General features: G+C 32.8%; 1 protein-coding gene across 1 annotated transcript in view; it reads left to right on the top strand.

Moving 5' to 3' along the window:
• Spata16 (spermatogenesis associated 16) overlaps positions 1–14,863 on the top strand; it is a 222,618-nt gene that overhangs the window by 47,676 nt on the left and 160,079 nt on the right. Inside the window, exon 2 of the mRNA XM_026382944.2 lies at positions 4,976–5,121. Within this exon, the coding sequence (XP_026238729.2) occupies positions 4,976–5,121 (146 nt within the window). The remainder of the gene's footprint in view (positions 1–4,975; positions 5,122–14,863) is intronic.

The following is a 14,863-nucleotide window of genomic DNA, read 5'->3' as shown; positions in this document are numbered from 1 at the left end:
AGCATGCTACAGGGACACTGCTACATCGATGTTCATAGCAGCACAATTCACGATAGCAAGATTGTGGAATCAGCCTAGATGCCCTTCAATAGATGAATGGATTAAAAAAATGTGGCATTTATACACAATGGAGTATTACTCTGCATTTAAAAATGACAAAATCATAGAATTTGGAGGGAAATGGATGGCATTAGAGCAGATTATGCTAAGTGAAGCTAGTCAATCTTTAAAAAACAAATACCAAATGACTCCTCTGATATAAGGGGAGGAAACAAGGACAGGGTAGGGACGAAGAGCTTGAGACGAAGATTTTCATTAACAGGGTTGAGAGGTGGGAGGGAAAGGAAATGAGAAGGGGAATCGCATGGAAATGGAAGGCGATCCTCAGGGTTATACAAAATGACATATAAGAGGAAAGGAGGGGTAAGACAAGATAATTCAAATGGAAGAAGTGATTTACAGTAGAAGGGGTAGAGAGAGAAAAGGGGAGGGGAGGGGAGGGGAGGGGGGATAGTAGAGAATAATATAGACAGCAGAATACATCAGACACTAGAAAGGCAATATGTCAATCAATGGAAGGGTAACTGATGTGATACAGCAATCTGTATACGGGATAAAATTGGGAGTTCATAACTCATTTGAATCAAACTGTGAAATATGATGTATGAGGAACTATGTAATGTTTTGAACGACCAACAATAAAAAAAAAATAAAAAAATAAAAAAATAAAAATAAAAAAAAAAAGAAACTGTTTTGGGAAGCTAGGAAAACTAGCAATCTCCAATAAAATGCAGAGAAACAGTTAAAAAATGTAGCAGAGAAATTTGAGAGATTAAAATAATTTTTAAAAAAAACAGAATCCTTCATCTAAGCAGGGCCTGGTGGTGCATACCTGTAATCCCAGCAGCTCAGGAGACTGAGAAAGGAGGATCACAGATTCAAAGTCAGCCTCAGCAATTTAGTGAGATCCTATGCAACACAGGGAGATCCTGACTCAAAATAAAAAATAAAAGGGATGGGGATATAGCTCAGTTGTTAAATGCCCCTGAGTTCAATCCCTGGAAACAAAAAGAAAAAAGAAAGAAATTCTGCATCTAAAAAATACAACTCACATAATAAAAATACAAGAGAAAGTACCAACATCAGAATTGATCAAGCAGAAGAATTTGTGAAGTTGAAGACAGACTATTTGAAAATACATAGAGGTTAAAAAAAAAAAAAAGGAATGGAAAAGAATAAAGAAAGCTTATGGGGACTGGGGAGGTGGCTCAAGCGGTAGCACGCTCGCCTGGCATGCGTGCGGCCCGGGTTCGATCCTCAGCACCACATACCAACAAAGATGTTGTGTCCGCCGAGAACTAAAACATAAATATAAAAAAAAAAAAAAAAATTTAAAAATTCCAAAAATATCTGGAATGATTTTCAAGATTCTGATATCAGAATTCTGTCTATATGTACCTATAATTCTGCCTTTAAACTCAACATTTTTAAAGCAATTTCCCTATTGCCAAGCCCATTTCAAAGATTTACTACTTTGGAAGATAACAAATAAAGCAATCTTTGATAAAATCCTTAACGTTCTCAGTCTTACAATACTCAATTGATAAAGCAAGATTACCACAAATACACATAAAGCCTATCTACCAGGCTATCTGTGTTCCCATTTTAATCTGAAATGAAAAATCATTCTTGTCTTTCACTAATGTCTTATAGTTTGGACTCATGAAGTATTTTCATTTGTTTATTAAGATTGATAACTTTTATTCCTTTTTGGACCTTGAATCTCACAGAAATGAAGAGATTGCAGATGTTAGTAGATCAGGCATTTATTCTTCACTTTCTCTTAGTGTTCATAGACAAAGTTTGTAATATCTAAAATCTGAAGGTCAGCTTCCTCTTGCCATGAAGGATCTGAATGTCCTCATGAAAACTATTCTCTGAATAGCCTTGTATATTCAACTCAAAAAATGTGTGCTTGTGAAAGGAGACTTATCCACACCATAAAATCAGAAAATAACATGTACAGGAAGGCACAAAGAACACATAATGATGCATGAATTGTTTCATTTTTTTTTTTTTGGTTAAGATTTTATTCGAAGTTTTGGGTATTTAAGACTTGGAGAAAAATGCTGATTTCACTTAAGAAATAAAGAAGAGGTGTCATGCTTTGGCTATGAGGTATCACCCCAAAGGTCATGTATGAGACAGTGCAAGGATTTTCAGAGGTCAAATGATTAGATTATGAGAGATATGACCTAATCAGTGGATAAAAACTGGGCAGTAACTGTAGGCAGGTAGGTTATAACTAGAGGGAGTAAGTCACTGGAGGTATGCCTCTGGGGTTTATATTTTGTCCTGTGTGAGCAGAGTGCCCCGCCCCCTCTTCTTCCCGGTTGCCATGTTCTGAGCTGCTTTCTTTCACCCTGCCCTTCTGCCATGATGTTCTGCCTTACTTTGGGCCCAGAGTTATGGAGTCAGCCAGCCATGAACTGAAACTTTAAAACCATCAACCAAAATAAACTTTACTCTCTGTAGGTTGTTCTTGTCAGTCTTTTGTTCACAGTGATGAAAAGATTGCTAAAATAGAAAGTTTACAATTTTAATGCTATGAGACATTAATAAAGAAAAAACACATAAATACTAGTAATTTTGCTTTCTACTTTGTGTTTCATTGTTATCCCATACACTTTTTTTTTCTGGAAAACTGTGTGTTTATGCATTTCCAGGTCCAATAGTATCATATTGATAGGAGAGAGGAAATGGTGTCTCAAGCTGTCACATGTAGACTATAAAGCTTTATAGAATTATGTGTTAAAGTCTACTTACAACCACATTTGCTGGTTCTGATGTTAGACTCTCAGATATAGTTGCTAAATATGTGTTAAATGTCTTTTCACTTTTATTAGCAATCTCATTGGTTAATTTGTATGAAACATTCAAACATAGCATTGACTGAGGTTATTTCCATGATATCATACACAAATAATCTCTTTTTTATTTTTCAAAATAATTGAGAGAAACTTTGTTTTTTTGGTACTAAGAATTGAACTTGGGGTGCCTAACCACTGAGTCACATTCTCACCCCACTCCCTTTTTTCATATTTTATTTTGAGACAGGGTCTCACACAGTTGTTTAGGTTAGGGCCTTGCTAAATTGCCGAGGCTGGCTTTGAATTTGAACTCACAAATTTCCTGTCTCAGCCTCGAAAACCTCTGGGAAAATAGGTGTGAACCACTGCACCCAGTTTATAATGTTTTATGTATAGCACTTATAAAAACATGAATAAAAGTTAATACTTATATGAAGAATAATCTGTAGGTAAAACCCCATTTGATCATATATGTGTGTGTGTGTGTATACACGCTATAGGAAAGGAATAATAACATATAGCTAAACGGCTACTATTTTCAATAAAAGATTACTATGACAATGGAAATAGACAAGGAATAGAAAACAAAAATTTGCACAGAGCTTAAAATTTCCAAAATTTATGAAAAATGCCAAATTAGTGGTTTTAAATTATGAAAGCAGCAATTTTGGGCTGGAAATTAATAGTAAATGCTCAATAAATATTTATTGGTTAATGAATAAATTGAAATTTTTATCCATCAAGATGGCAAAACATTGTAAAATAATATAAATCCATGGAATTAATATGATATCCAAAGAAAAGATAATAGCATTCAATAACTCCCAATTTATTAATGTAATTATTGAGTGTGTTGGGGCTGGGATTTCGGCTCAGCGGTAGAGCACTCGCCTAGCACGGGCCAGACCCGAGTTTGATTATCAGCACCACCACATTAAAAAAAAAAAAAAGGCATTGTGTTGTGTCCATCTACAAAAAAGATTCTCTCTCTCTCTCTCTCTCTCTCTCTCTCTCATTTAAAAAAAAAAAAACTAGTTCAAAAACTAGTCATTCTCAAATAACTCAAACTGCATTTTAAAAAATTAACAGTAGTGCTAATGTACATGGTAAGTCAGTCTTAAGACAGTCTATAACAGAAAAAATATTTTGAACTCTGTCATTTAAACAAAGAGGATTTAGAATACAAGAAATTTTATATTAATTTATATACACAAATTGGTATTACTTCCAAGTATTGCTCTCTCTGGTGAGAACATTTCCCCCAGTATAAGCACAGATGTATGTAGAAGAGAGCAAACAATAAAGTATCCTGAATAAGGCCCATGAACAGACGATGGGGTTTCTCTTTTCCCATCAATCTTCATTCCAAGGAACAGTAGAAAAATCTGAGGGGGGAAAAATGCTGGTACACTCTTGTCATATTATTGATACTTCTTAATGTTTGGGGTTCTCTCAAAAAATTATTATTTTATTTTCTTCCTCTATAGTTTATCTATGTTGCCCAGAAACCATTGACTTCCTGGAATTTTTATTAAGAATTCCACATTCTTGCCATGTTTTTCAAATACCGTGGCCTCTGCCAATAAATTCTTATAAATTTTCACTTCTTTTCTTTCAATAATATCCTAGAGAATATGATTCAGGCTCAAATTAATCACCGATCATGTTAATGGCTCCTAGGAGTTTACTTCCGATACCCCTTATTATATTAAATCAAACTTGATAGTGTGCTAGATCATTGCTCAGCTGGGTTTTCATAAAAGCACTGGTATTTAATATGATTTATGCCTAGTTTTCTGTTAATAACTTTGCTTATTGTGTGCATTATTTTTAAAACAGACATTCTTAGCAAATGATACTCCTTTAAACTGTATCATACTTTTAAAATATTATATAGGAAACATTTTACAGTAAAATGTATCACTTATTTTGTATTATAGTCACATAATAGTGATCAGGAACAATTTATTTAATTTACAATGAAAAACATTGATATTTTATTTATAGTTGGAAAAGTATGCATACATGTGTATGTTTTGTTTACTTAAAAGATAAATTATATGACAAGATTTTTAGGAAATTTAATGTGTTCTATTTTTTTAAAGCTTTGCAGCAAAGGGGCAGCTCTGGGAAAACCTTTTGAATCATCTGCTGAAGATATAGCAAGCGTGGCAAGTTTCATTGAGACAAAGCTTGTTACCTGCTATCTTCGGATGAGGAAACCTGACCTTGCTCTGAATCATGCACACAGGTAAAATGAAATGCTACTAACCACAAGGAAATACTATCCATGCAAGGACAGGGAACTGTCAGAGCTTGTCTGATCACCTTCTATTTCATTTCAAGTTAAAGATAAAAACCAAAAAATTATATACTGCTCCATTTATGAAAATCTACATAAAACATGGAGACAGCAAAGGGGATCTCAAAACCTAATGGGAGAAATAAATACATAACCAACTTTCATAATGCAGGGCAAAATAAAAAAGCAGATAACTATAGTATCACATTACCACAGAAAAAAAGGAGAGAGAGATGCAGGTAAGAAAGGGAAGGAATATTGAAGGGTAAAAAATGTTTTTAAAATGTAAGAACAGATGGGGAATGGCAGAAGGATATTCTGACTGTGAAGCATCAGACACGACTTGAAAGTTCGTGGTTTGTTTGGTGATAACACAGCTGATTCAAAGGATGCTGGAAGCCTTTGGACAGGTTTCCAAAGGGGTGAAATACTTTTTATCTATGTTCTTAAAGATTCCCTTTTCATATTTATATCCTTCTTGAGAATTCTGTATCATATTATCATGTAGCTTCCTAGAATTCCCATGATTACCTGGCCTATTTTTTCTTTTATAAAAATGATCCTGTCCTATGTCCTATTTTCTAAGGTCCTGCTCTTATCAGTTTTAATCTGCAGCACATATAAAGTGATTATGTTATGCCTTTCAAATATTCCTTTCCTTAAAATTATGAAGCCTTTATCCCTCCCTGCCCAACTTTGAGCAATTTGCCTAGAACTTTGTGTTGTCCTTTTTCTGATCTCAGGTCCTCGTACTTCTTTTAACAAAATGGCAAAACTATTATCCCTGTGAAAATGTAATATCTGCTTTGTTAATGTTAGGAGATATAATTATCAGTTATATTGAGACCCTTAAGTAAGTAAGAAATATGATAATATGGTAAAAGTCATTTGAAACTCACATCAACTGGGATATAAATGTTCAACCCAGGATTTTTTACTACCCTAATAGTGGTCTTGATCTGATATCAAAAACCTAAGACAACAAAACCAGTTTGAAATTCAGAAGATAACCTACTTGAAAGAAATTCTCCTGCTTAAGTAAACTACAGAAACTAAAGACATATTCTCTTTGATGCCAAAAGAAAATTCTGCTTTCTATATATCTAGCAACATTTTATGCATCCATAGTTTCCAAATCAATGTCAGGATATCTGGTTTGTCAAAGAATTGTACTTCATTTCCATTTAAAAGAAGCAGTATTAGAAAGGTAACATATATTTCAAAATGTCAAAATATTGTAATATCTGGGCTACTAGGGTGGCTTGGAGCACAATGGGAAAGCTAATCAAAATTAAGACTAGTCCAAAAACTATCTATAGGCATACAGAAACAATAATAAGTTGAGATGCACTGCACTTATACAACACCTTCTCCATGACTTTCATCACACTCAAAAGGAAAGTGTCTCCTGTATATCAGAATATTTTGATGGGTTTTTGAATCACAATTAGTAATAAAAGCCTCAAATGGTATGAATTTTGATTTTCTCAAATCAAGATTCCATTCAGTTTATTAAAAATGAGTTCTGGGAGGGAAGGATTACTCAAATATAAGATACTGTTTCAGTCAGCTGTTTCAACACTGTGAATGACAGACCCAACCAGAACAATTGTAGAGGAGGAAAAGTTTATTTGAGGGCTTATGATTTTAGAGGTCTTAGTCCATAGAAGGTTGACTGCATTCCTCAGGACTCTGGGTGAGGCAGAAGTTCATGGTGGAAGTATGACAGAAAGCAGCTCACCTGATTGATGATCAGAAAGCAGTGAGAGAGAGAGAGAGAGAGAGAAAGAGAGAGAGAGAGAGAGAGAGAGAGAGAGAGAGATCTCACTTGCCATATACAAAATATAGACCCCAAAGCCACACCCTCAATACACCACTCCTCCAGCCACACCACACCTGCCTTTAGTTACCACTCAATTAATCCCATCAGGTGATTAATTCACTGAATGGTTTAAGACTATGACCACATCATTTCTTCTCTGAACCTTCATGCATTTTCTCATATGTGAGTATTTGGGAGACACTTCACATCCAAACCATAACAGATAAAATTCAAATATAAGAACAATAAGATGCTACTATCTCTAAAAATGCACAGTCAGCTACAATAGGTTCATTGTTTAGAATTAGAAAACTTCTGTCTTAAAACTAATAAGAGTGCTATTCCAAGACCTCTAGAATTATTTAGGAAAAGAAATATAATGATAGATAGTAACATGATCTTCCCTATTATGTTAATATTAACTTTGATATACTTTTTTTCTGCTATAAACTAATCTTTACTTCTATTTCCAAGTTGAACACTAAGTAATAAATGCAAATCAATAGAGGTTAAACAGTCAATTCATACAATTAATAATGCACCAAGAGAAATAAATCATTTTTCTGTACTTGTTATAGTGCAAAACTATAGAAGTCAGTGCGTATGATTTTCATATTAAAGCATTTTCAAATATCCTAGACATAAAAACGGAGTCTGAAGTATAATCAATAAATATATTTCATAATAAATTAATTAATCAGGATATTTAGTCTATAAATAGCTTATAACCATTAGTTATACAAAGAATACAAAATTCTGCTTTTGTATTATAACCACATTGTGATAGTTGATACCAATCATGCATCAAAATTAAAATATTCCTTTTTTGCATTTATTTGCATTTGCTGAAGCATCCTTTCTTTAATTTTATGTAAATGCAAGGTCTACTGCATATTTTTAGGAGACCTGTTAACAAAAAAAATTAGCTTAAAAATAATCATGTATTTTTGCTTGTGATGAGAATAAACATATTGTTTTGTCATGTAGAAGGCTTTAAGAACCATAACTTTATGGTTTTAAGATCAACAAAAACACATTTTGAAATTAATCAGTTAGGTCGCCAGTTAAATAATAAAAATGACAATATGTGATACAAAATCTTTAGAAAAAAATGTTATCAATAACGGGGTTTTTTTCTTATAACAAATCTGAGATGACAAATACAATTATCATTTTTTACTTCAACCAAAGTGCTGCCTGGACCCACCAGTGAAGCACATCAACTCTGCGTTCATTTCATCAAATTAGTGCCACTGTTTATCAGTCGGTGTTTTGAACTTCCCTAAGTCTGATTCCTAATTACAGCTGTCTTATCAAAGATGGAAATCCTGCTATAATTCTTTTTCTATCATGTAATTATATTTTGATGTGCTTAACTATGAAGATTCTAATGATGCATGTCACTTTTTGTATATTCCTTACCTCTAGTTTTTGTTGGAGAATTTTGTTGCCACAAGATGGCAGACAAGATGAAGTCTAGTTCCAAATATGTAGAAAGATTCTATTTTTAATAGTGTAAAAAATGGTGGTATGTGCATTCATTTATTCATTCAAAAAGTTATCTATTAAATCACCACCAAGAGCCCATGAATCTGTTGGACACTGGAAAGACAGTTATAATTACACAGAAAATACATGGTATTTATACATCAGCCACAGTAGCAAACAAAATGTAAAAAAAAATATTAAATAATATTAAATGTTTGAGATAGAGATACATACTCTGATAGAAATAAACATAATTTCATGATGCAGCAACAACACAGTATGTTGAATCAGAACACAGAGTATAGATTCAGACTTAGGCTCAAATTCTGACTCTGCTACTCACTAGTTATTCTGAATTTAATTTTCCATAAGATTAGGCTTATAATAAAAGTACCTACTCCATAAACATCATCTCACAAGATTTTGTGGAAATTAAATATAAATCCATGGATTTTTAAATTCCAGATATGACTTCTTTACTAGTACTGGACCATTATTCTAACTATAAACAACTATAAAACTGGACAAAATATAGGAAGCAATTATTCTCAAGCATTGAACAATGTTCAGAACAGGACTGATTCTTGAAAGAAGAGAAATACATGTTGTGAATGCCACAATTCTCTCATCTTTTACTGGTTTATTTTTCTACTCAAATTCAGGGATATGGAGACCCATGTTGAACAGTAGTAGTCTTGCTGAACTGAGGAGGCAGGGAACTAAATACAAGTCTTCCCACAAAGCTACCATTTAGAAGGAATGTTCCCAAAGAAGAAGTAGCAGCATGAAAGGGTTGATGAGCATAATCTGCATAAGGATTTACTGCACGTTCTTAACCAAAATTGAGACAAGCATGTGAGGAATGAGATTCCATGTAGCAGAGATTGTTTGCTACATAACTAAATGCTAAATGGAAATACTAGATGAATGCAGGACTGAGAGATGTTATATTATTAGAGTAAAGAGACCCTACTGAGCACCACAGGCATTTCGTAAAGACTCAAAAAATCATGCTTTACAAATAAGAACCATGAGCTACAGAAAGATTAAACCTTAGAATTAAGCTCAAAGCCAAAATAGACATGCACTAAAAAAAAATTAAATCCAAGCTAGTTAAAAACAAGAGTATCTGCCACTTGATTTTCTAACAGAAAATAAAAATCTTGCATGTTTTTAAGGAAATTTTATAATCCAGATTCCCTATAAGAATTCATCCAAAATATTCAGCATAAAATTTAAATTTATTATTTGTTCAAAGAAGTAGAAAAATGAGACTGATAATTAAGAAAATAATAGAAATAGATCTCAAGGTGACACCGAAGTTGGACTTGGTAACAAGACTTCAACAAAATTATGAAAATATGTTTAAACACCTTAGAATAGAAATGGTCACAATTAGTTAAAAAATGAATCTCAACAGAAAAATGGAAACTATAGACAATAACAAAAAAAGAGATCTAGTATATGATAATAAAATGTTTAAAAGAAATACTTATTAGTTGACCATAACATCAGGTTGGAAATTGCTTAAGAATCGTTATGAACATTGAGACAAATCAATAGAAATCACCCAAAATGAAGAACAGAGAGAGAAAAAGAGATTTTAAAAAATTAGCCAATGCATCAGTGACCTGTTCTCAGGTATATTAAAAACAATATGATATATGTGTTATTAAAGTCACAGAGGGAAAGGAAAGAGAATGAAATATAAAAAATAATTTCTGAAATTTCCCAAAAAACAGTGAACCTCAGTTAAGATGAATATAAAGTGAACCATATTAGGGTTATATGTATATATATATATATTCAGGTCCTTGGCCCATTTATGTAGGCTCTCTATTCACCTCACAGATTGTTTCTTTTGCTAAGAAGAAACTTTTAGGTTTGAGTCCATCCCATTTATTTATTTTTTATTTTAATTCTTGTGCCAAAGGACTCTTATTAAGGAAGTTGGGGCCTAATCCCACATTATGACGATTAGGGCTTACTTTTTCTTATATATGACAGCAGAATGTATTACAATTAATATTACACACATAGAGCACAATTTTTCATATTTCTGGTTGTATACAAAGTATATTCACACCAATTCATGTATTCATACATGTACTTTGGATAATAATGATCATCACATTCCACCATCATTTCTAACCCATGCCCCCTCCCTTCCCCTCCCACCCCTCTGCCCTATCTAGAGTTCGTCTATTTTTCCTTGCTCCCTCTCCATATCCCACTGTGAATCAGCCTCCTTATAGCAGAGAAAACATTCAGCATTTGGTTTTTTGGGATTCACTAACTTAGCATTATCTTCTCTAACTCCATCCATTTACCTACAAATGCCATGATTTTATTCTCTTTTATTGCTGAGTAGTATTCCATTGTGTATATATGCCACATTTTTTATCCATTCATCTACTGAAGGACATCTAGGTTAGTTCCACAGTTTAGCTATTGTGAATTGTGCTGCTATAAACATTGATGTGGCTGTGTCCCTGTAGTATGTTGTTTTTAAGTCCTTTAGATATAGACTGAGGAGAGGGATAACTGGGTCAAATGGTGGTTCCGTTCCCAATTTTCCAGGAATCTTCATACTGCTTTTCCATATTGGCTACACCAATTTGCAGTCCCTTCAGCAGTGTATGAGTATACCTTTTTCCCCACATTCTCACCAACACTTATTGTTGTTTGTTTTCATAAAAGCTGCCATTCTGACTGGAGTGAGATGAAATATTAGCATAGTTTTGATTTGCAGTTCTCTAATTGCTAGCAATGATAAACATTTTTCCATATATTTGTTGATTGATTGTGTATCCTCTTCTGAGAAGTGTCTGTTCAGGTCCTTGGCCCATTTATTGATTGGGTTATTTGGTTTTTTGGTGTTTAACTTTTTGAGTTCTTTATATGCTCTAGAGATTAGTGCTCTATCTGATATGTAAGGGGTGATGATATGCTCCCAAGATGTAGGCTCTCTATTCACCTCACAGATTGTTTATTTTGCTGAGAAGAAACTTTTAAGTTTGAGTCCATACCATTTATTTATTTATTTATTTATTTTAATTCTTGTGCCAAAGGAGTCTTATTAAGGAAGTTGGGGACTAATCCCACATAATGATGATTAGGACCTAATTTTTCTTCTATTAGATGCAGGGTCTCTGGTTGTATTCCTAAGTCCTTGAATCATTTTGAGTTGAGTTTTGTACATGGCGAGAGAGAGAGGTTTAATTTCATTTTGTTGCATATGGATTTCCAGTTTTCCCAGCACCATTTGTTGAAGAGGCTGTCTTTTCTCCAATGCATGTCTTTGGCACCTGTGTCTAATATAGGATAATTGTAATTTGGTGGATTATTCTCTGTGTCCTCTGTTCTGTACCATTGGTCTACCAGTCTGTTTTGGTGCCAATACCATGCTGTTTTTGTTACTATTGTTCTGTAGTATAGTTTAACATCTGGTATAGTGATGCCACCTGCTTCACTCTTCCTGCTAAGGATTGCTTTAGCTATTCTGGGTCTCTTATTTTTCCAGATGAATTTCATGAGTGCTTTTTCTATTTCTATGAGAAATGTTATGGGATTTTGATTGGAATTGCATTAAATCTGTACAGTGTTTTTGGAAGTATGGTCATTTTGATAATATTAATTTTGCCTATCCAAGAGCAAGATAAGATCTTTACATCTTCTAAAGTCTTCTTTTACTTCTTTCTTTTAGGGTTCTGTAATTTTCATTATATAGATGGGAACATCTTCATCTAACTGTTCAAAACCCAAGATGAAGCAAAAATATTAAAACCTATTCAAGAAAAACAACACTTTATATACAAGGTAACACTGATACAAATAATAGGTGACTTTTAACCAGAAACTATGAATGGAAAAAAACATGGAAAATCATATTTAAATTGCTGAAAAGCATACATGTAAAATCAGAATTCTATTTTTAAAAAACTGTTATTCAAAAATTAGAATACATATAACCATAAGTATGGGATCTTAATTAGAATAAGTTATATTCTATTTATACTCCACCTATGTATAATATGTCAAAATAGATGCTACTGTCATGTATATCTAAAAACAACAAATTTTAAAAATTAGAGTAAATAAACATTTTAATAAAAGTAAAAGTTGAAAACTTAGTCTCAAGCAAAACTGAATTATAGGGATGATAATAGATATATTTTATGCTGATAGAAATGGCAATAGAATCAAGCTTGCTGCTATGATAATGAATGAAGAATACCAGAAATTATAATTAAAGTGAGTTTTGTTTTCTTCTGAAAATTTCTTTATAGATAGGCCTGTAAAGAGGAAAAAGAGCATTTTATTTTATTATCTAATTTAAAAGTAATTTAAAATAAGATTATATATGTTGATTAAAATATTTGAACTACATTACTGCAGAGGCCTATGGGAGGGAGAATTTTGCTACACTGAGGTTGTTACAAGAGGCAATGCAATATTAACTCTCAGTAGACTGCAATAATTTAAGGATGCATATTATAATCACTAAAGTAACCAGTAATGGTATATAAATATCTGGATCCAATAATGGACTTAAACAATAAATAATATTTTATAAATGGAAAATATCAAGAAAGAAGAATAAAGGGTGCAAAAATAGACTAGACACTAGAAAACAATAGCAACCTAATCATACCAATAATTATATTAAGTATATACATATTGATTAAATGTTCTGGTCAGACAGAGACTATCAGTCTGTATTAAACTTCAAGGTTCAACAATATTTTATTGGTAAGAAGCAGAGATTAAAAGTTAAAAAAATATTCACTATATAACAGACATAAAAGATTCTTTTAGGTTGAATTTTGCTATATCATCATCAAAGTAGGTTTGAAGAAACAGCATATTATCAGAGTTATAAATAAGGATCAATAAAATTTTAAAAATTTAAGAATTACATTAGTAATCAATAACAGTAAGATGTGTAGAAAATCCCTCCAACACTTGGAAATTAAACAATATGTAACTAAATAACTCATTAGGTAAAAATATAAGAGAATGCATCAACCAAAGGCATAGATTTGAATTCGTTCTTCACCATTTACTATCATTGGTTTTCACAAGTGGCTTTTCTTTGCCTCTATTTTCTTATATTTAAATTCAAGTGAATTGCTATAAATCATTCCTGAATCTCAAAAGATATCAGGTTTGTATTTTATTTCAATTCCATTACTAATAACTGATACAGATAGATTTCAAAGGTAATCATAATAATAAACTCTGCGTTTCCATAAAAGCAAATTTTCTGCGACTAACAAATACTCAGTGTTATGTTTTAGTTATGAGCTATCCCCTATAAGCTCATGTATGAGACACTGAAAAAAAAAGTCTACAGGTTGAATGATTGGAGTTGAGAGCCTTAACCTAATCAAGTGCATTAATCCAGTTGAATGGATTATCAGGGTGGTAACTGCAGGCAAGTGGGGGAAGGTGGTAGATCATTGGGGGCATGCCTTTGGTATCTATATTTTGTCCCTGATGAAGCAAGCTTAGTTTCTTTTGGCTTTCTGATTGTCATATCCTGAGTTGTTTTCCTCCTCCACACACTTCCACCATGATATTCTGACTCACCTCAGTCCCCAATGAATAGAGCTGACACATGAGACCCAAATAAAATTTTCCTCCTCTAAGATTGTTCTTGTCAGGTCTTCTGGTCACAGTAGCAAAAAGCTGACTAAAACACTAAAGTAAACATCTATGAAATACAGATTTTGATATATCATTCTCCACAATTTTGAGGGTAATTAAAATGTTCAGAAATGACATTAACTCATAGCAATAAGATACTCATGAGTTTTAAATGAATTGGTTAATAGTAATACTATTAGGACTTTCACAAATTTCTTGCAGATCTCGAGAAATGAGACACTTTAAATACAATGTTCTTTTCTTTATCCTGAGAGTTTTTAAATTGACAATGAAATTCAGCAGGTCAATAGAATTAGATAAAATAATTTTCACAATCTCAGGTAAACCTAAACAAAATCCTGGATAAAAAGAAAAGGGAGTGGGGTGGGAGATGGAGAAATAGGAATGCACCACCCCACCCAGCTGAGAAAGAAAAATTTTAAGACATAACAAAGGCAGAAAAAAGATAGATTGGGCCTTTCTTGAGTTTTCAATAAGCAGATTCTGAAGCTGAAGTAGTTTCCCTAAGCCTATTCAAGATGTAAATGATGTGAAAAAGGGGTCATATTCTGTTTATTAAATTTTTTTACCATATTTCAAATGCTTATACTTGGAAGTTTTTTTTTTTTTTTTTTTTTTTTTACTATAAGAAAGCTTCCCATAGATCAATTAAAATAGCCCTGCCTAGAGCACACCCATGTTGCCACCATTGTACTTTGACATTCCTTTTAT

The sequence above is a fragment of the Urocitellus parryii genome, chromosome 2 (genome assembly GCF_045843805.1).
Source record: "Urocitellus parryii isolate mUroPar1 chromosome 2, mUroPar1.hap1, whole genome shotgun sequence".
Taxonomy (NCBI): domain Eukaryota; kingdom Metazoa; phylum Chordata; class Mammalia; order Rodentia; family Sciuridae; genus Urocitellus; species Urocitellus parryii.
This window is presented reverse-complemented; position numbering and strand designations above follow the sequence as displayed.